General features: G+C 45.0%; 1 protein-coding gene across 1 annotated transcript in view; it reads right to left on the reverse strand.

The window, feature by feature from the left end:
- Positions 1-202: 202 nt before the first annotated feature.
- ptgfrnb (prostaglandin F2 receptor inhibitor b) overlaps positions 203-21349 on the reverse strand; it is a 44137-nt gene continuing 22990 nt past the window's right edge. The window contains exons 11-15 of the mRNA XM_076723141.1: positions 15906-16013; positions 1794-1980; positions 1556-1674; positions 1201-1251; positions 203-443 (exon numbers count right to left, since the gene is read on the reverse strand). Coding sequence (XP_076579256.1) covers positions 331-443; positions 1201-1251; positions 1556-1674; positions 1794-1980; positions 15906-16013 — 578 coding nt within the window. The 3' untranslated portion in view covers positions 203-330. The remainder of the gene's footprint in view (positions 444-1200; positions 1252-1555; positions 1675-1793; positions 1981-15905; positions 16014-21349) is intronic.

The following is a 21349-nucleotide window of genomic DNA, read 5'->3' on the forward strand; positions in this document are numbered from 1 at the left end:
GGCGAGCAGATGTATCTGTGTAAAAATCACTGGAAGCGCCACAGATTTCAATGGATCTTCATAGAAATTAAAGTGTCAAAGGCTATTTCCCCCCTCGGTGCTGGCAACAGTCCCCTGCTCCACCACTGCAGAGCTGGAAAATCCCGGGCACCTCTTAAAGCACTGCGATCGATCAGGCTTCGGTTTCCAAAGCGATGTGTCCTTTCACTCCCAGCGTCCCTCGCCTGGAAACAACTGGGTGTCCCAGAAATCGTCTATGGGCGTGTGTCTGTTGTGTGCGTGGTGTTTCCTGTGAGCGCTGCAGTGTGTGGGTGCGGGGGAAACTGTTTGTCAGTCCATCTCCAGGTCCATCAGTTTGTTGCGTGAGCGTGGAGTGTGCGTGGTGTTGCGGCAGCAGCACTGGGCGCAGACCAGACCCAGGACCAGAGAGAAGAGGCCCACACCTGGAGACACACGACAAGGTTAGAGACGGAGGAGACGCCACGTTACCAACAGTACTCCCACACCACCAGCACCACCCCTTCTTCTGTCCTCCATTTGGCCATTTTCAGGGACATTTCGCCGCTGCTCTCGGCTGAAAACTAGATATGAACGTCAACATTTCAGCGAGCTAGCTCACAAAAATAGGCGAGAGTAATCTGTCATCCTCCACCCAGATGTTGAGGAAGGGATTTTGAGACTGCAGCCTCCGCGGAGGCCATGAATTCCTGATTGTGGACACCTTGAAGGGAATTATCCCATTTATACCGTGGTCACTCGCCAAAGGGAAGAAAAAAATCAAGACCATGATATTATATTTTCAATGTTTTGCAATCAAAACCTAGTTTTCCACAAGTCATAACTCACCTGAGGATGTGACTAACACCTGAAACAATGTACCTTCCCATAAGGTTCTTATGCAATAGGAACACTCACTACTCCAGTAAATAGGTGGAACCTTAGACAGAATTTGGCAACAGGAGATGTCTTCACTGCTTTTTCTGTAACGTTTAAATGTAGCTTTAAACACTTCATTGCTGGTCTTGACTCTGGTGTCAGGCATGACACTGAATTCAGTGAAATGACGATTAATACACTCTATAGGCTGCAAATACTGAGCGATGTCCTGCTTCCTATTTAGTAATATATCAAGCAAATATTAAAGATTAAACACAGACTTGAGCTAACGCCTGCAAATACAGTGTGTGATGATTACATTACCTATTGAGGCTGAGACACCGTATAGGAGAGGCAACTTTAGGGACTCCCACACTGCAGGAGGGGAGAGAGAGAGAGAGAGAGAGAGAGAGTATTTAATGGGAGCACATCATGCAAACACATTGACAGTATATTCAATGCTTTTCATTCTGGTGTTAAAATATGGACGTGTGAAATGACCTCATGTGCCACGTCCACACTAATGGACCTGTTTCTGTCTGTTTTTGGCCTTCGGTTCACACTAAGCTGCAGTAACACAGTAACAGGACAATAAAAATGGAACTGTCCGGAGTTTCTGCACGAGTGTGGATGCGGCCGCGTTTGAACTGTGATGAAGTCGAGCGCACACACTCCTCACCGGCAAAGCGGACTGTAAGGAAGATTCGAGGCGACGTCAGCTCTCCAGCTTGAGTCCAGGCTCCTGTTGAGGCCGACAGGTACCAGGGGGTGGCAATGCAGTGATACTCGCCGCTGTCACTGGAAACCACAGAACACACAAACACACACACAGCAAGACACTGCAGGTGAGACTGTGCCGGCAAAGAGGTCACAAAGAACAAAACACGTTTGCTAATGTCCCATCACCACACACTCACCTGTCCTGAGTGCCATGAATGTTCAGTATGTAGGTGTGCGTGTCCTTGCGCTCGATTGAAATGTCACTGGAGGAGTTTCGAGCTTCTCTCTTCAAAACGCCGAAGCGGTCCACGCTGGCCACCTGGATCGTCGTCTCTCCGCCTCGCAGCCGGGTGAAGAACCAACGCACCTCGTACGCCAGGTCATCTGGGAGGCGACACGCACATTTCAGGGCAACATTTTGAAAATGGCGATTTGCCAAGAAATAGCTCCAAATAGCTACATGTTGAATGAGCTAAAACAATATGGAAATGAGGCAGCTGGCTCAGCAGTCTCTAAAGGCTACGCTAAACCCACAGGCTGACAGTACCTCCATCCTGGAAACACAGATTCAAGTTATACTGGTCTCAAGGACTTTTGCCTTTCGCTCCCACTGCAGGATGCAGCAGGATGACATCACCACTGAAGAGGCCCCCTTTTCCAGGAAGCAGCAAATTCACAGAAAGTTCAAGTGCCTACTTTCTGGAAACTGTCTCAGCTTTATCTAACATTTATTTTAGCTAATAGCTGGCTGCAAACACTGATGTTAAACTGTTGTAAATGTTTCCACACTATGACGTTTCCACATGTGATTATGAGCTTCATACACTAACAGTAAGAGTGAAGTGAGACTGTACTGCTTACATGATGCAAAAGGAAGAGAGCGTGTTATTTTTGGATGCACAACGCAGCCCTAATTTCACTATGATGACTACATAACAAAAAGAAGATAACCAAAAAGCAGGAGAAGCAGTCCAAACCAACAAAACACCTCCATTATCACCACATTAACACACACACACACACACACACACACACAGGCTGCTGCTCCTTCCTCCACGGTAAGAGGAAAGATGAAAAAGACAGACAGAGAGATGGACATGTGACATGCAAAGGAGGATCGTGATGACAAAAGACAGAAAACAGGGACAAGACAGAATATGTGATAATAGACGTAATCTTTGGAAAAGGGGGAGAGCAAGCTAATTATTTCCAAGAACAAGAGAGGGAGGGAGAGAGAGAGAGAGAGAGAGAGAGAGAGAGAGAGAAGCACAAACTAGTCATTAGTCTGTCAGGGAGAGAAGGACTATTAACACTGCACCTCCTACACACACACATACACACACACACGCATGCGCGCACCCAAGCACGCACGCACGCACGCGCACACACACGCACACACAGCACAATAAAAGCCCCTTGGAGTCTTAGTCATCCTCTGTCATTTCGGAGACAAATAGAGGATACAGATGAAAAAATAAGGAGAACTTTTACGAACAACAACGTGAAAAAAAAAAAAAAAAAAGATAAACGATGATGAAAAACAATTATGATTATAAAAAAAAAAAAAAGGATGAGAGATGGGGAAATGAGGGGGAAGAAAGAAGAGGATGGAGTGAATATAATGAAGGGAAAGACAGAGGAGAGGAGGAGAGGAGGAGTGAGCTCACCCAGGGCAGAGTAATGAATCACATCTCAATTTCTCTCTCCCTCTCGTCACTAATGGTTTTAATATTCAAGTGCTACATCATTAAAAATCAGTCGTAGCATGAGCAGCGGCGGCAGTAATAACACCGGCTGTGGTTGTCGCTCAGTGGCCCGTGGTCTTAATATTGATCGTTATCTGAAAACTTTGGCCCTCCATGTGACACTTCAGTCCAGACCAGACAGCGCTGATCTTCCTTCATACTGGCCAGACTTTCATTAAGTTTTACTGCATTCGTTCATGGTCTCAAGAGGACGACTTTAGTGACCTCTGATGGCCGAGATATCACAAAAAAAAAAAAAGAAAGAAAGAAAGAAAAAAATCCTCAGGCCAAAATGTATACTTGGACACATGGAATACACAAATTGCCATTAAAGTTAGTGAGGACATTTGTGCCTCCTGAAGTATGAACCCGTTCTATTTTGGATACTCCATAAGCATTTTTTGTACCGCTTCCCTCAGGCCACACTTTAAAGTTTCAGCAGCGCGCCTTCAAGAAAGGCAAAACTGAGGGCAAGTTGTTCCTCCATTTAACAACACATAAGCAATTTTGGGTGGCACAGCCAGACCGATGGGGGATATTGACACCGTTATTGATATTTGAGAGTTTATCTGATTGAATATAATGATTCATTACCTCAAACGTGATAATCAAAAAGCTTGTGAGCGAGATATGGACGAAGCAGGATAAGTTATGGTGGGAGGCACCAACTATGTAACGGTGACCCCATTTATACCTGGTAAATCTGAATAAGGAGAGACACGTTAATGTGCTGTTAACGAGGCTGATCATTTATCTTGTCAGAGTCGCCCACACTGGGCCAAACTGACAGGATTTGTTAAGGCAAAGAAAGGAACAACTTCATGTATAACATTAGCAGAATTTACAAGAGGGGGCAAATAATTAAGACTTTTTCATAGACGGTGTTTGATGAGGTTTAGAAAGCTTTCCTGAACTCAACAACTCCCAAAACTCCTTGATTTTTTAAGGGAGTCTGGGGCTGATTTGCCTCTTCCACACTACAAAGATGAGGATGATGATGATGGTGGTGATGCATTAGGACACAGCAGAGTGGCCGAGCGCTCCATCCAACCACAGAGGAGCAAACAGGAGAAGTGAGGGGTGAATGGGTTGACTGACCACACACACATGCACACACATACACACACATGCACATAGAGCTGATCTGCCCATTAACATCCTGAAGAAAGCCCACACGGTCCCCCACAGCTACACAAACTGTCGCTACAGCACAACTATCACTGGGATCGTCTGCAACTACTGGAACTGCCCTGACGTCTGACTTTGACTAAGGTCTTTTTAAAATAAGTATTCCAAGCTGTTTCCTCAGCAGACATATTGTCCACACATGAGGCCTGCCTCAGTGTAAGCCTATATTCCACTGAGACCGTCTGCACGGGCAGGGCCAGGACTTCTCTGACAGTGAGGACCCCTCCATCAAAGCTGAACCGTCCATTAGTCAGGGCTCCCATCAGTCCATGCTTCAGCACAAGAAAAACAGGCTGAGATCATGAGCACGATGAAGGATGGGAGTGATAAGAATGATGATCTCTTGGGTTGTGGACTCGGTGTGACCCGGTGCAAGAATCACGTCCTGAACATGACGGATGATTACAGCAGGAGAGGTTCAAATGAAGGAACCAAGTCGGACAATAACAACTCTGGACTAACTGTCCACCTGACTGATATGAAATCCAAAATTTCCCCAGAGCCAAAGGGGACAATTTCGACTTGGCTGTTTCGTCCAACCAAAAGTTCAAACCACAGATATTAACGGTGAGTTATGACGAAGAAAAGCAGCAAATCCTCACATTTGAGAAGCAGCAAATGGACACTTCTGCTTGAAAAATGACTGAAATGATTATCTGAGTAGAGAAATACTGCTGAGGGTCAGTTCGACAAGTCACGAATGTTGGACCATGACGACGTTGTTCAGGTGTGATTCAAATTTCTGGGTGTTTTTGACCAGACACACTGAAAACAAAACCCCGGGTTAAAAACACCTCACAGTATCATCACGGCAGCACATTTCAACATATTTACCTGGACGTGTTTTGTGACTGCAGGAAACTATTTGAATGCCTTTTAGAATCACTATATTCTTATATAATCACATCGTGGAAAAAGTGCCGAGCTGACAGTCAAAAACGTGTGTTTCTCTGACGTCCTGATAACACCAGGTTAACGTCTGACACCGCCGTTAATGATCAAAGACACATTTTGCATAAATCCGCAGGACTGACGCATGAACTCCGCTTGCTTGTTTCAGCAGTGACACCCGTACTCGAGGAGCGGAGCTATAATTAGAAAGCCTCTGCTTTCTCACAGTTAGCCTTCCATCCTTTACTTTCTTTGTTCTTGACGGCGGAGAGGACGGCGAACGGAGGAGAGAGCGAAGGGGATTTGAAAATACTGAGCGACTGAGGAGATTATTTTGTTTATCACACGGCCACGAATCAACAGCAAGAGGCAATGCGAGCACATCTCAAGCTGAGTCTTTGGAGAGCACGTAGTATCAGCAGAGACACCCCCCGCCCCCTCCTCATGGGAGGTGCTATATGGGAGTATGTGATCTTCCACCGGCAGGCTGACACACAGCCTCCTGCCCACAGCTGTTCCTCTGCTCAACGCTGTACGGACCTTTGTACGCCCCCCGTGAACTCATGAACTCACTGACTCTCATCCCAGCAGTCACTTGATAAGCTGCAGGCTCTGCTTACACTGCCTCCCTGCACAGCTCGTCCACATACAGGAAACACTTAGAGTTTATCTTCCTTTATTCCCTTTTACTCATCACACATGTGGCTGACTGTGGTGGGTCTGCCAGGGCCGATATTTTGTCCCAGTGCAGCCCTGGCAGCAAAGCTCTCCTGTCCACGATAATGTATTCACAAACATCAATACAAACCGGCCATTTGTTGAAGCCCACATTGCTGTTTGAGCAGTGACCATCTGATATATTCAGGAAGAATGGGGCTCTTTTGGGGAGGGGGGGGGGGGGGGGTGTAATGGGCTGAGCAGTCAGCTGACAGACTCGTCGATGACTGAGTTTGACAACATGGTGTGTCAGAACTTCACAACTCTGTTAGCGCCATCGCTAATAACACTTTTAGGTGGTGAAGCAGATTCAATAAAAAAAGGGGTGGGGGTGGGGGTGGGGGGGGACTACAGTGCATCTCTAATAGAATATCTGGCTCCTGTCTGAGCTAATAAAACTAAAATGGCTGTCTGTGGAAATGAAGACAGTCTGATTGGATTTCTCTGGATTAATCCCTTGAGGAGAGTCCAAGGCGTAAAACTGCCTGAAACACACACGCACACACACACAAAAGACTGACAATTACCACCAGAGCTTCTAATGAAACTGTGTGTGTGTGTGTGTGTGTGTGTGTGTTCTCTGCTCCATAAAGCAGGACAGCACTGGTAGAGTGGAATACTAAACACTATAAAAACACTATTTAGCCTCACAGAAACAAAGCCACCGGGAAGCGAAGTTTCCCTCGTTACTCGCTGCATGCTTAATAATGAATGCAAATCTGACTTGATATTTGGCACGTTTTCCATGCAGATGCCTTCTGAATGCATGACCACTGAGTTGCACGGATGCACGGCAACATTTTTCACGAGGGCGACGGCTATATTTCGGGTTTTCAGCGGCTAAATGCTGGTATTGAAAGCTATTCTTTTGACTTTGGACTGCTTTGAGGGGCCAATACAAAACAGAATTCCCCTCAAAACTGAAGCTCAAGGACACAGAATTCAAAACATTTTTACGTCTCTGGACTGTTTATTCTGCTGCTTAGCCTGCTGGCGTTAGCGCGTTCCCTGGCTAATGTGGCTAGTGCCATCAGACCCGCACGCCGGAGCGATGCATTTAAATTTTGAGGGACAGTCAAGAGACTCTGTGTGAACATCTGAAGCCACTTAAATCACCAGAGTTGTAGGTTGGATGTGGGACACTGTTTTTTCATGTTGCTTTCTGTGTGGTCTCACATAACCAGAGCTAACATTATCTCCACACTTCACATGGGCTCAGCTGGTTTTGTTGTCCCAGGAAAGCCTCCTCTGCTGCACTCGGCTGTGTGTAAACGTACTTCATAGATAGGCCCCTTGGTACACTGACGGTTGTACTTATATAAATGCTGTTCAGATGCTTAATCCTCCCCTTTGTCTAACACCGAGAAAGGATCACATTACATTCACTAATTAACCTACATTATGGGCAGTGTTGGGAAAGCTACTTAGAAAGTGTACTGAGCTAAGCTACCGCTCACTCTATATTTAATGAAGCTTCAACACGCTGAAGCTACACCCAGAGAAATGTCGCAAGCTAAGCCGCAGCAACATGGCAAGAGCTGCTTCTTACTTCTTTTTGACACTGGATGAACTTCAGGCGTGGATCAATGTTAAAAAATATGAAGTTAGTCAGTCTCACCGCTTAAAAACCAACAAACCAACACAAAGCAGGTGTCCAGAGTGTGTGTGTAGCTTCTCGGGGCTGCACAGTAAGTCCCTGAACACATCGCTTTCCCCTGTTGTTTCACTTACACGCACGTATTTCTCCACAGGATGACTCCCAACTGCATGAGTGGAGACGAGTGGGGATTCTCTCAACAATAAACAATAGCCGATTGTGCCATTATTATTGTCACCGGATAAATGAAGTCCTGTGTCATGGTTTTCTAAAGTGCTGAGCGGTTTTTGGATTTCGAACAAGCGCTGAAGCTCACGGCTGTGTTGCTGAAACCAGCCTTCCTTGATCTCATTTCCCCGTCTCACAGGTTCCAGCGTGCCTGTGGCGTTAAATATTATCTGTGAGCATATGCAGATTTGTTTTGGCCAATACAGACAGAACATTATCGGATGCGTGAGATAAATGAACTGTCCCTGGAGACGGATCTGTGGATTTGCAGAAGCGATTACACCTTATTCCGCCTCGACAGAGAATGCAGTTTCTGGACCACATTGAAATTCTGAAGTCAGATTAACATTTTATATTTTGACACATTATCAGTCAAGGCCTATCAGTGCAACTTATGTCATCCGGGGTTTCTCTGAGTGCTGAATGTCCCCATTGACTTCCACTGTAAAGCTAAACAGACGTACCCCCCCGTGATGTTTTATCACTGCACATGGAAAACTCAGTATGATCACACTAAAATCTGCCATTTCTGAGGGTTCCTTTGAAGCTGCCTCTCCGCTCCCATTCCTGTTTAACTGGAAGAGCTAATGGAGTGAAGATGATGGCGCCGCTCTGCTGTTCAGGACGATCTGCTCGACGTTTTCAATTTACGTTTTACTGTCACCCCGTCCTCTCCTCTCCTCTCCTCTGCTCTCCCACTGCTTCCCAGCCCCTCTTCCGTCTTCGTCTTTGTTTCGTTAGCTACCATTTGCTCCACTTTTTCACTACAGTATAAATATCCAGCGTGAGAGAGCGTTTGATGCTTTGAGTCAAGACCCTCTTCTGCTGAACACCTGAAAGCGAGCAGTAGCTTTGAATTATTTTTTTTTTGCAGTCATCTAAAGGCGGCTAAACTGACAAAAAACGATAAAATGACTGCTGAATAACTCTTTTCTCAAGTCTCTGCTAATGCTAATAGGAATGTTGCAGCCACTAAGAGGCCAAATCTGCTTTTTGAACATCAGTACACAATGATAACAACTCTTTGTTTCCATGACATGACGTCATGACAGAAAATTCAGCTGCCAGGCCTTTCCACGCTGTTCCATAAATCCCTGGGTTGCACAGTTATGTATTAGCGAATAAAACAGACATACGATAAAAAAGACAAAAGTATAAAAATCAGTACTTTTGTTGGCAGAAGAGTGTTAGCTGGGTTCAGCTGAGGGAAGCCTGCTTTTGAGCGTGGATGTGTGGGCTCTGGGGCACCTGTAGTGCCACCCAGATGGCCGATTTGTGAACGGTTTGCGAGCAGCATGGGTAGAGTCTTTGGTTATGTTATTAGCTGCGCCATCACGTCGTACTGTGCAGCTTGTTTGGACTTGAAACGAGCGTGCTATCTCGAAGTTTGACGGGAGAAATTTGTGATGCTGCAGGAAAGTTCAGGGGACACAAAAACAGGACAGACACACGAGCCAAAAATCGCCACCCTGAGAGCAGAAGAAGGGGATGACCTGGATTAAACTAACACGCTGTGACAAACCCTGAATTGGCAGTTCTTGAATGAACTAAAGCTTGTTTTTTTTTTTTTTTTCATATATCTGCAGCTGTTATTGGTTCACCAGAAACAGTTAATGGGGCGAGAACCATTTGTCTTTCTGTCATCCGTTCTCACCACCTCACCACTTCATCGTCCTCGCTGTCCAGCCTCTCTCATCCCTCTCACTCCTCTCCGTTCAACAACTCTTCCCATTCTTTCTCTTGCCACTTTGTTAGAATTCACTGCCTTCCTCTTCTTTTGCTCTCGTCCTTGTCTCTCTCTCTCTCTCTCTTCAGGAAACTTTGCATGCTGTTCTCGAGCCACTCTTCCTCCATTTACTGCCTCCTCTATTCACTCTCTTCCACTTTAACAATCTGTTTCGCTCCCTCCACTTTTCCCCATTCACTCCCACTTTCTCTCACTCTCTCTCCATCTCGCCGTCTATTCTTTCTCTACCTCGTTCTGTCTCCCCGGCTGGCTAACGGAGCGTGAGATTGGCTAATTAACGGCTGCCTGTCGGCCCTGCAAAGACAGCTGGGTAATTTGGTGAGAGTGGGGGGGGGGGGGGGGGGGGGACCGAGGAGGAAGTGAGCAGCAGAGGAGCCAAAAGAGGAGAGAAGGATGTGGCGTTATATTTATAACACAGAGTTATTTTAAAACACAATTCAGACGTTAATCAGCTATATCAATTATTTAAAACTATTCAGTATCGACTTCACACCCATCAGGTTCAACTGTTTAAAGCTGCAATCACTGATTTTTTGGCCACTTGGGGGCAGCAAAACAAGTTGTCACACCAACCTGTCACTTCACAAAAGATGCAATGCCAAATGTGTGTTTTTTTTTTTTTTGTCTTTTTTGGAAAAAAGCTTCCTGCTGTCACCAAAACAATGAGCTAACAGACGCCAGAACGCTCCTCAGAGCTGAAGGCTTCTGCAGGAGTGGGTGCATAAAAACACTGATGGCTGTACTTGGTTTAGTGACATCACGGCAGCTGTTCCTGTTCTGTTTGCATGAACGTTGCACGCCTGTGATTGGCAGCCACATGCCGTGATGTCTCCACAGATTGCGTCATTATCAATGAGCTGAGCACGAGATGAGTTGCGAGCGAAGTCTAAAGTCGATTTTCTGCTTGAGTAACTTAAGTGCTAATAGCTGGTTGAAAGTAACATGACGCTAAAACAGGCATGCTTGTAATATGCAAATGTTTCCCAACACGTAACGGTCGGATCTTCAAATGGACTCACTCACAAACAGATCGAGTCTTCATCATCAGCTTCCACTTCAAAAGCCTGATTGAGGAATCGGGGCACAAATGCATTTAAATAGAAATGAAATGGTAATTATTGGATTTTCATTACATGCCTGCGTCTGATAACAACATCTGAATTCCTTTTATCAACTTTGCAATTTCCTCTGCAGCATGTTCCAGTAACCTTATTGTTTCACAAAAAGACTAAACGAGCTCCTGCAATTACAACCAAGAACACTATCTGATAATCAAAAATACAAGCACCACTGTAGTTTTATCAAAAACTGTTTCTCCCTCTGTCATTCTGGGGAAAATGGAGATTTTTTTTGCCAGATGAATCGAAGCTTAATTGCTCCCCCAAACAGTGTTTCATACCAGGAGCTGAGACACCAGAATTCAGCAGGAATTCTCATCAAAATCGACTCTTTCAGGGAAAAAACACTTAAGTAACAGCATACAGAGAACAGGGTGTTTTAAAATGGAAAGCATAAAAATACAGACTGCGATGACACTCATTTGAATTAGTGTGATCTCTGGCTGAAAGTTGAGTTTCCTTCTTTAGTCCCTTTGACATCATTTCTTCACTGCATCTAAATTAAATCATCTTGATCGACAGTTGACAATTGCGGCTGTCCGACGTTCTTTTTCGTCTTTTCCTGTATGGCTGATGCCTTCTTTGGAGGCAGGGAGTGTGTGTGTGTGTGTGTGTGTGTGTGTGTGTGTGTGTGTGTGTGTGTGTGTGTGAACCAGTGAAGTACAAAGCTTTATTTTCTCCCAGGAGGAACAGACTGGTACACTGTTATTTTAACAAAAGAATGTCAGAGCAGAAAAACAGCGACGTGTTGAGAAGACACAAACTGTCACAGTTTGAGTGGCTTCAAAAAGGAGAGAAAAATATCTCTAATGGTGATGTCATCTCACCGCCACTGACTTCAAGCGTGCAGCGCCTCATGAACACGCACTGCCTTGACTGCCATAACATGCCAGTCATTCCTGTGCTGATGAACGCTGCGTGTCCGCATGCAGCAGCACGCTGAGATAACACGAGACCAAACAGCAGAGGGTCAAACGCTAAATGTTAGCTGAAACTCTCCTTCTACAGACTTCAGTTTAGCAAATGATTAGCCGTGCAAGAGGTGTCGAGAAGCTGTAACAATACGCTGATGATTTACTGCCACGGTTTTTAGAGCCTTAACAGGAGAGGAGTCATCACGCTAACACGCTCACAGTGACGCTGCTAACACACTGACGTTTAGCTGGTATCATAAGGACCAGACAGACCAACCCAGTGATTCCACCCTGAGGCCTCGCTGCTGCAGTATAAAACCTGACAACACTGCCATCGGTAACACAATCAGCGACGTATGGTCTCTATGCAGCCTCTCTAGTGCTGCACCACTGCAGTTCATGTAAGGTTTCTCTCTTCCTCTCTCACACACACACGCAGTTATGCATTTACCTGTGAGTCGTCAATCGTTGCACAAATAAAAGGCTAAATGTGTAACCAAATATGCTCACCATCTGACTCAGCAGTGAGGAAGAATGAGGGATACTTTGTGTGTGTTTCACCATGCCCGTCATAAAAACAAGCTCTGACAGGAGAGCCGTCTTCAGCCATTTATGAGGAATGTGTCACTCACACACACACACACACACACACACACACACACACACACACACTAAAAACCTCTTTTCGTTGGGTGTGACAGCATATTCCACCACAAAGCAGCGCCTCTGTTCCGGCATGCTCTCGTCTTCACACCGCAGGTCAATACAGTTATTTCAGTTGAGTAATATTAGCTGTGGCATACACACTGTTCCAACATGTGTTGGCGTGTGTGTGTTTCTACACAAACGACTGGTTGATTCGTTAGCACCTCACCTCCACAGCTCATTGTTCTGACACAATAAAACGAGAAGGGATCCTTCAGCAACAGTGTGTGTGTGCGTGCGTGCGTGTGCACATGTGGGTAAGGGAAGGTTTGGCTGTTGCTCAAAGCCACAGAAACGCCACACCTTTGTTGACATGTCACTCGATACCAGCTTGCTAATTTGTCTGTCTGACATTTTACCTGTGTGTCACTCATGCTTTCCCTTCCTCGAGCTGCTCGACCTGTTTGCCAAACTGAAAGAGTAAACGCCACCACGCCCATGCAGGAATGGTCGCAAGCGTTACACGAGTTAGCAAAATGGTTGTGGAACTCTATGATTAGCATGATTAGCAATGGTACAATGGTAAGTATATGAAAGAAACATATTGTATTATTGTCATTTGTCAAAGATCAATATCAAAACGCATGTATCCTTCCACAAAGCACTCTGATATATCCTATTCTTCCGTGCCACAGAGCTCAACTGTTGTCCAAAAACTACTAAAAACAAAATAATTAAGCAACAATGTCGCACTGGGTGACGTGTTTCTTCATTACCGTGAACACACACATTGTCGGTCTCAATCCCACAAACGCCATCCTGTTGCCTGAAGCACTCAGTCGGGGACCAAATGTGGATTAATCTGCAGCTGAAAATAGTCCCCAACTAATGCTCTTCTTACCCCTGTTTGGGTAACGTCTGAGGGGGAAACTACAGTGTCCAGCTGTTTTAGGAAATTACTGAGCCCATTTAAAAAATGAACAACTTGCTCTCCTTTGTTTTCTAGCACCGTTATCAAGGAGGTAACTTGGCAACTTGTGAAAGTAGATCAGTTGTTTAGTGGAACTGATTAAATGCTGCTGCAGGGGGAAAGAGGTAAAACGTAGTAAAACTCACGCAGGTGTTGACGTGAGGAATGATTTGTCGGGGGTGTTTGGCTGCAGAGCACTTAGTTACAGTTCACTTTGAAACCTGACACACAAGTCACACACACCATGACAGAACATGAGTTACAGTGACTGCACAGTGAACCACATACTTTAACAGTTCACCCCAAAACACACAAACACACTGTAAAAAAATCCTTCAGCAGTGTCTCGCCTCATATTTGTCTCTATTTTATGCACAGTTTTTTAAATATCCGTCTCTGAGTATCTGAAAAATTCATCAGCGGACCTCACTTGAGACACTTTGTGGAGTCTTTTTCAAAAGTAGTCCCAGTGAAAATTGTGCATGATGAGATCTATACACAGTAACCGGGACACTGTTGTCTGGAAAACACATTGCTTCTCAATGTTTCAGTGCCTGCCCCAAAATTCCCCGACACCCTGCCGGGCCTGGGAGCTTCCCCCGACTTCCTTACCTCTTCATTCATCAAAAACACTCAACGCAACAGCACATACGAAGAACAACTAGACCTCCTTCATCGCATATTTTATTCCATCATTGGTCTGATTTGCCTCATCTTCAGAAACAGGAGGGAACTTTTCATGCCTAGTTTTGTTCTTGAGTGATCAAAAAGGGCTGAAAGTGGGAAAAATGTGCTGTTTTTTGTTCTTTCGATGGACCACACCTGCCCCTTTAACACAACTAAAAGCACTTTATTCCAGTCTTGCACTAATACTGCCAGTAACAACACAATCCAATATATTCATGCACACTACAACATTCCCTTCCTCCCTCTTTCCTTCCCATCGTGAACGCGTCCATGCGTAGCGTGTCGGCTGTGATGCTGAGGGGGAATTTCTTCCCGTGGAGCAGCTGTCTGAGAGAGCGTGCTCCACCGCCACCAACCCGCCGAACCCTTCAGCGTTCTACTGCTGCCACTGAATATTGTGTTTATGTACTGGCATAAATCAAACGCATGCATGCAAACATACATTTCAGTGAGGAACCATATATGCTCCACATATGTTTATATGACTGTTATTTCCAAACAACCATACACACTTACATTGAGGAAGAATGGGAAAAAAAAACACATGTTGGACAGCAGAGAAAGATGGAGAGGGAGAGGGATGGTGACAGATGGGCAGAAGGAGGTGGCGAGTGATACACGGCGTCATGTGATGTGCTTAAGTTAAAGTGTAAGGAGTGACGAAGAAGAGGAGGGAGGGGAGGAGATGGATGGATGTTTCGAGTGAGGGAGGAGAGGAAATGAGGGGGTGGGACAGAAGGAGAAATAGATAAACGGAGTGAAGGGGGAATCGTGGTGGTTTGCACTGCAGATGGTTAGTTTCTGAGGAAAAGATGGAAGCGGAGGTTCTTCTTCTCTGTTCTATTGGAGTCTATGGGGAAATTTCTGTGGTGTAATGTAACCAAGTACATTTATTATACTGCGCAATCTCGATGCAGTTGTACCTTCCTTGAATATTTCCATTTTATGATGCTTCTCCTTTTGCTTCACTACATTTCAGAGGGCACTTCATTTATCACCTTATAAAGTAGACATGGAGGGTGTTTTTTGGCCTATCTACTCATCGAGCTGACACAGAGCAACATTAGGATTCATTTGGAGTTGTGTGAGGTCCGATTCTCTCCTTTGGGCTAGTTTGGTTTCATTAGCTAGTTGCTAAATTAGTGTGTTTGCTTAGTGCACGGTGCATTTTTCAGAGCTTTTTTAACTGAAAAACTAGAAACAACACCGATCAGAGAGGTGAGAATGCACCAAAACAGTTAAGTTGCAAATGTATAACCAAAACAATCAGCTGAAAGAGTCCAAAAAGCACCAGTAGTTTTCTTATTTCTGCATCAATCTGACTAAATGCAACCATGAACTGATAATATCAAGCTCGTTTCAGTTGTGAACGGTAATATTTACCACAGAAACATTATTATAATATACACCACAAGACATAACCAGTTTTTCAAGCTGCAAACACAAATGACAGGGAAAGAATTCAGATGGTTGTGTGTGTGGGTGTGTGTGTGTGTGTGTGTGTGTGTGTGTGTGTGTGTGTTGCCAGAGACAAGAGAAAGTCTCCTTCACATATACAACCATTTGAAATGAGGAAGTCGCATCATTCTTATTAGCGGTGGTGTTGACAGGTTGGCAGGTGAAGAACGCAGTGGAAGTGTGTGTGTGTGTGTGTGTGTGTGTGTGTGTGTGTCTGATTGTGTGTGTGTTACATCTGTGTTTCTTTATGCATCTGTGTAAAAAAAACATTCAGAAAACTCAAGAGAAAAACAGGAACAGTAATTGATCGTGATTTATGAGTGTGCGTGAGGAAACATCGACAAGTATGTGTGGTCTACCTGTGTGTGTGTGTATGTGTTTGTGTATGCGTGTGTGTGTTGTACCAGTCTTTGGAGAGGATCCAGAGACGCTCAGCGAACACTCCATCTTGGCTGTTTCCCATGGATAAACACTGCTGACGTCTGATTGGATGGCGATGGTGAAAGACGGGCCTGCAACACCAACACATCAGCTCAAATAATCTTTATTCAGAAAAAAAGAAAAAAAAAAAAACATTTGACACGGACAGCAAACATCAGAGAAGCTGAGCCGGGATCAAAAGGATGCATTTAAAGACCAACTGTTTCCAAACCTACACATACTATAACTCCGCATGCGCGTCCCCGAGGAGCAGCAGTAAACGCAAGTTTGGTCGGGGAAAATTGCGTTCGGCTCAGCTTTCAGCAAACATCGCTTTAAAGTCACAGTCTGCAGTCTCTCTGATATGCTGAAACTCACGAGGAGGAAACAGCTGTGGCGCAGATAAAAAGAGATCGACGAGAATAGATTACAGAATAACTAACGGCAAGCATGCAAGCAGCCAGCAGAGCGGAGTGCTGACATTTGTGGAGGCATCCTCACTGCCTATATCCTGACCCCGCCCCATTTCATGAGGTCATAATAACGCTTTAAATGTGGATTTCCATGAAACGTTCAGACCACTAACACCCCCTTCCTCTCCCGCGCTCTGGCTCATTTTCAAATGTGTGGGTAGAAGGTGGGAACAGGCGAAGAATCACTGTTTGATAAGTCTTTTAAGTCCTGCGAGCAGCCCCTGGAGGTTCACAATACAGAAGCGTTGGACAGAACGAGTGACGGAGAGACCGCGGACTCATTAAAATCGCGAGGCTTCACCACCGTGGAAGTGATCCTGCTCTGCACATTTCATGGCAATTGCCGATTCGATATGACATATCTGTTGTGCAAAGTTGTCGCAGGCATTTTTTCCCCAACAGACATTTTGGCTCGTCATAATAGAGAGGTGTTACTAATAACATTAACAAACTGTCACAGTAAGCCGTGACATTGTGACAGTGAGCCAGCGCGCCACAATACCAGGATGCTTCTCCTGCTGTGACATGTCAACATGGTGTCATTGAAAAAAAAAAAGGCTTATTTTGTGGATTACATTTTGACGTTTCCTGTCAAAAATTTGGACTGATGGACTCGAGACAGTCACGATGGTCCTCAAGGACGCTGCAAGGAGACCCTCTGCTTTGAATGTGGCATCAGAGGACAGGTTGAGGGGTGTCATCAAACTCCCGAGGAGTCCCCCTGATCCTACCAAATGTCAGTGTGCTCCTGTAATATTTTGCTCTGGACTCAAGCGTTGGGGACAGATGGATTGGCGGTCGGACAGATGGACAGACAATCCAACTGCCGTTCTTGGATTGAGACACTCGTGTGGCATTTAGCAGGCTGCAAAACATTAAGCATAATGTACAAATTCAGTGCTCAGTGTGAAAAGCCACAGGAAACTACAGCGATGATGTGTACTTCAGTGCGTGGATCAGATCGTCTTTGATAAACATTTAAGATGTTTTCCCCAAGAACGCTGCATTACTCATGGCGTCACATGCACACAACGTGCCGTATGATAGATGAACTGCTGCACAAACAGCACGTGGACAGATATTAAACTTCGTCCCTGGGTGTTGGCACTGGTGAGCTGTCAGTGAGCAAATCAAAAACAGGAGCGTTCAAGAAACAATTCGGTCATTAGTCCCAAAACGATGACGTTAAGATACATATATCATATATTCACTGTTTCTTCTTTGGGCCAGCATTTATTCACCACAAAACAATGCCTGAAGTCTTGATGCACTGTCAGTTTCAGCTTTCAAACCACTCAGATTCCACAGTAATAAAGTCAAGAGCACTTCTTTGGGCACAGCCCGAGGTCTCAGTCTGTTCTTGTCCCGTCTAAATCCTGGTTTTTGGTCTGCAGAGGCAAACACTGCCATCTTTGTGCGCCTCGCCCAACCGCCATGCCTGTGATTATCTCTGAAAGGTCCGTTGATGTGAACATTTAGTTATTTCCAAAGCTAATCCTGATCATCTCATCCCCATCATTCTCCCTGATCAATAAATCACTTGTAGTCGTTTATAATCATTTTTGGAGATTTCAATATTCTCATTGATGACTCCACAATTAAGTTATTCCAGTCGTTTGACCTAACCCAACAAGATATGAGCCCAGCTCCTCAGCACGGGCACATACGTGACAAAACTGTCATTTCCATGTCAGTATAAGTGCTATCAATGTCAAGTTATCGTGAGTAGACATGTCCAGAAACGGTACCTGGCAAACATCACCGCCGCCCTTTCAAACTCATTTTCTCAGTTCAGTGTTCTCATTGGGGCCTTTATCCGAGAGCAGCAGTTGTGATGCCCGGGCTGATTGCTTTAATTCTCTTCTGACAGATGGTATCAATAACGGCGCACCAAATGCTGAGACAGCATTTCTCAAAGCAGCAGCTCAAAAGAGACTGCCGTACAGCTGACAGGATGTGCAGAAAATCAAAACTGCACGCTGACCGGAACATCTTCGGCACACCTTCAGAACCGACCACAGATGTCTACAACAGGCCAAGCTCAGCTCTGATCCAGACCCACAAAAAAAAGATCCAGAACACCAATTCTCAACCACTGATAAACCCTCTGCTGTTTCCTCTGATCCTTTCTCAACCACCCAGTGCAGCTTGCATTAACTTTTCCGACATCTGGTGCGACATCCAGAATAATTTCGCTCCAATAGCAACACAACTGCACCGTTGTGTGCTGACGGTCTGAAGCATTTCTCCACTGTAGCCTGCAGAGCTCTCACTGACACTATAAATCGTCTCAAATCCGATGCCAGCCCTTTGATCCACTCTCAGCGTCTTTTTTCAAAATCTGCTTTTAATTCTTTAGCAGATGACATTTTGTCGATCGTGAACCGCTCTCTCCAAACTGCCGTCTTTCCCCTGAGTAAGATTATTGAGAAGATTGTACTGTAGATCAGCAACTGAACTAAAATCTTACAGACAATCTGGCTTCCGCATGTCTCACAGCACAAAAACTGCTCTTTTAAAAATGGTTAATGGAACGAGGATCGACAGTGACAATCAGTCCTGATGGTCCTAAAGCTCTGCATGTGACCCAGTGGATCATGGGATCTTGCTGGAAAGGCTAAGACACTGTTTGGGTCTATTTGGCACAATCCTCCCGTGGTTTGAATCGTACCAACACTTCAATGACACACTTGGAGACTCCAGACATGAATTAGTGTGTGGGGTCCCGCAGGGCTCCATCCTGGGTCCTCTTCTATCCAACCTACATATGCGTCCCCTTGGCGACATTATTAGCGGACATAACATTAGCTACTATAAATATGCCGACGACACGCACCTCCTTATAACACTGTCCACTGCTGATGGGATCACCAAACAAATCAATGCATTGATTACAATTTATCCAGAACTCAGCCGCACAAGTACTAACCAGGACAAAGAAATCAGCCCACAAAGCTCCAGTCCTCCCCAGGTTACCCTTCATTGGTGACCCGTTGTTCTCTCTTAGTTCACAAAGCACTTACTGGTCTGGCTCTACAGCACATGGAGCCATGTACAAGCTGTCAGTTTACAATCCCAGCAGATCTCTTTGGTCACAAGGTGGAAATCTCCATCTGCCTTGGGCACATCAAAGTCTGGTGAGATGGCATTCAGCATTCATTCATCTAAATAAATGAACACGCTATGTATGATTCCATGTATATGCGTATTTATGGGATGGGGATGTATGCATGAATATTTCGGTTTATAGTACTTTAAGATATGTGAAGATTAAGATTTTAAAATGCCCTCAGTTTATCCAAATTATGGAAACCACTTCTTTGGAACACACCTCCAAAAATCAGAGGGTCAAACCAGAGGGCAAGATTTAATGAGTGAACTATTTGAATAATACCTCCACTTTCATTTGAAACTCCAAATGAGTTGCTGTGTCTCCATAGCTCAGTGGTGAAGTTGGATTTTAAGGAACAACCTATAGGAAGGATAACCTTATGATAACAAAAATCAGATCCAAGTTGTGCATACACACAATTTACCTTAAAATCTTGAGTGGAAATGTCTGCAGGGTCGGATTTAAAGCCATAAAATACAACTCAAGAAAGAAGACGCTGGTGCATCTTTGCACTGGTCTTACTCTAGTCAAAAGATGACATGTTTTTCCTCTGGCCACTCCATATTTATGTTACAACCCATCTCAAAAAAAAAAAAAAAAAAAAAAAAATCACTTAAATACTGAATTATTTAGTAGCGAATGTGCTGTGAGACTTTGCATTTCCATATACATCCTCATAGACGATCCCTGTGCAGGCTGAAACACCACAACACGTCTGAAACATTCAAGATACAGCTGGAACCTTGGGAGAATTGCCAGTTTGTGGATGTGCTCATAACACACACACACACACACACACACACACACACACACACACACACACACACACACACGACTGAGTGCACAGAACTTCCGTCCCCTAAGGCAAGTATAAGGGGTTCTTGAAAACTGCGCAGCTTGAAGCTTGAGCGCTGTCAGCATGTGTGTGTGTTTGTGTGTCTGTGTGTACGTGGGGGGTGGGGTGTTGCTCTGTGTGGGGTCAACTCAAAATGTTCGACTTGGATGCACACACTTGAACACTTGAAAGATTACACGCACACACACACACGCACACACGCACGTGCACGCAGGCAGAGAAAGAAAAGGAAAGCAGCGGTGCAGATCTCCGCAGCTGGCTGATTGGCCAAAGGGCTTCACTTTGAAGAGGTCCCTGAGAGAGAGGGAGAGAGGGGCGAGAGAGGTAGAGGGAGACGGGGAGGGGGGGTGAGAGAGTGAAAGGATAGTGGAGAGAACGGGGGAGGAAAAATGGCAAATGATGGAGAGAGAAAGAGGAATTAAAGCTCAAGGGTTCCTTCCCTCCCCAGAGACAGAAGATGATCTTCAGTCTATCTCTCTCTTCTCTTTGCTGCCATCTTCCTTTCTCTCTCCCCTCTTTGCTCTTATAGGCTTAGAGCCTCTCTGCCTCCCACAGACCTCATTCAGGCGGTTCAAAATGCTCGTCTTCTAGCAAAGACGTGCCACAAAGTAATGTCTCGGGAGGGGGATGACGCGGTGAAGCCCTGAGTAGGTTTGTGATTTCTGTCCCCACTGCTAACCAGAGTCCGCTCCCAGGAGAGCGGGACAGACTGGAAACTGGACTGGACCAATATTTAGATTGCCATTGGCCAACTTTTTTTTTCTTTTTTTTTTAAAATCTAATAATGATATATCCATTTATAAGTAATCTTTTTCTATGTAACAGTTCAGCTTTGACCATGTTTATGTCGACTTCAAATTCAAATTCAAAAGTCATTTTCAAAACATGACTTCAGGCTTTTATGGCATACTTTCAATACCTCTGAACTTTGATCATTTTCTCCTTCAAACTTCTCACCTTCGCCCCGTTAATCTATCCATCAATTCC

This window comes from Chaetodon auriga, chromosome 23 (assembly GCF_051107435.1).
Source record: "Chaetodon auriga isolate fChaAug3 chromosome 23, fChaAug3.hap1, whole genome shotgun sequence".
Lineage (NCBI taxonomy): Eukaryota > Metazoa > Chordata > Actinopteri > Chaetodontiformes > Chaetodontidae > Chaetodon > Chaetodon auriga.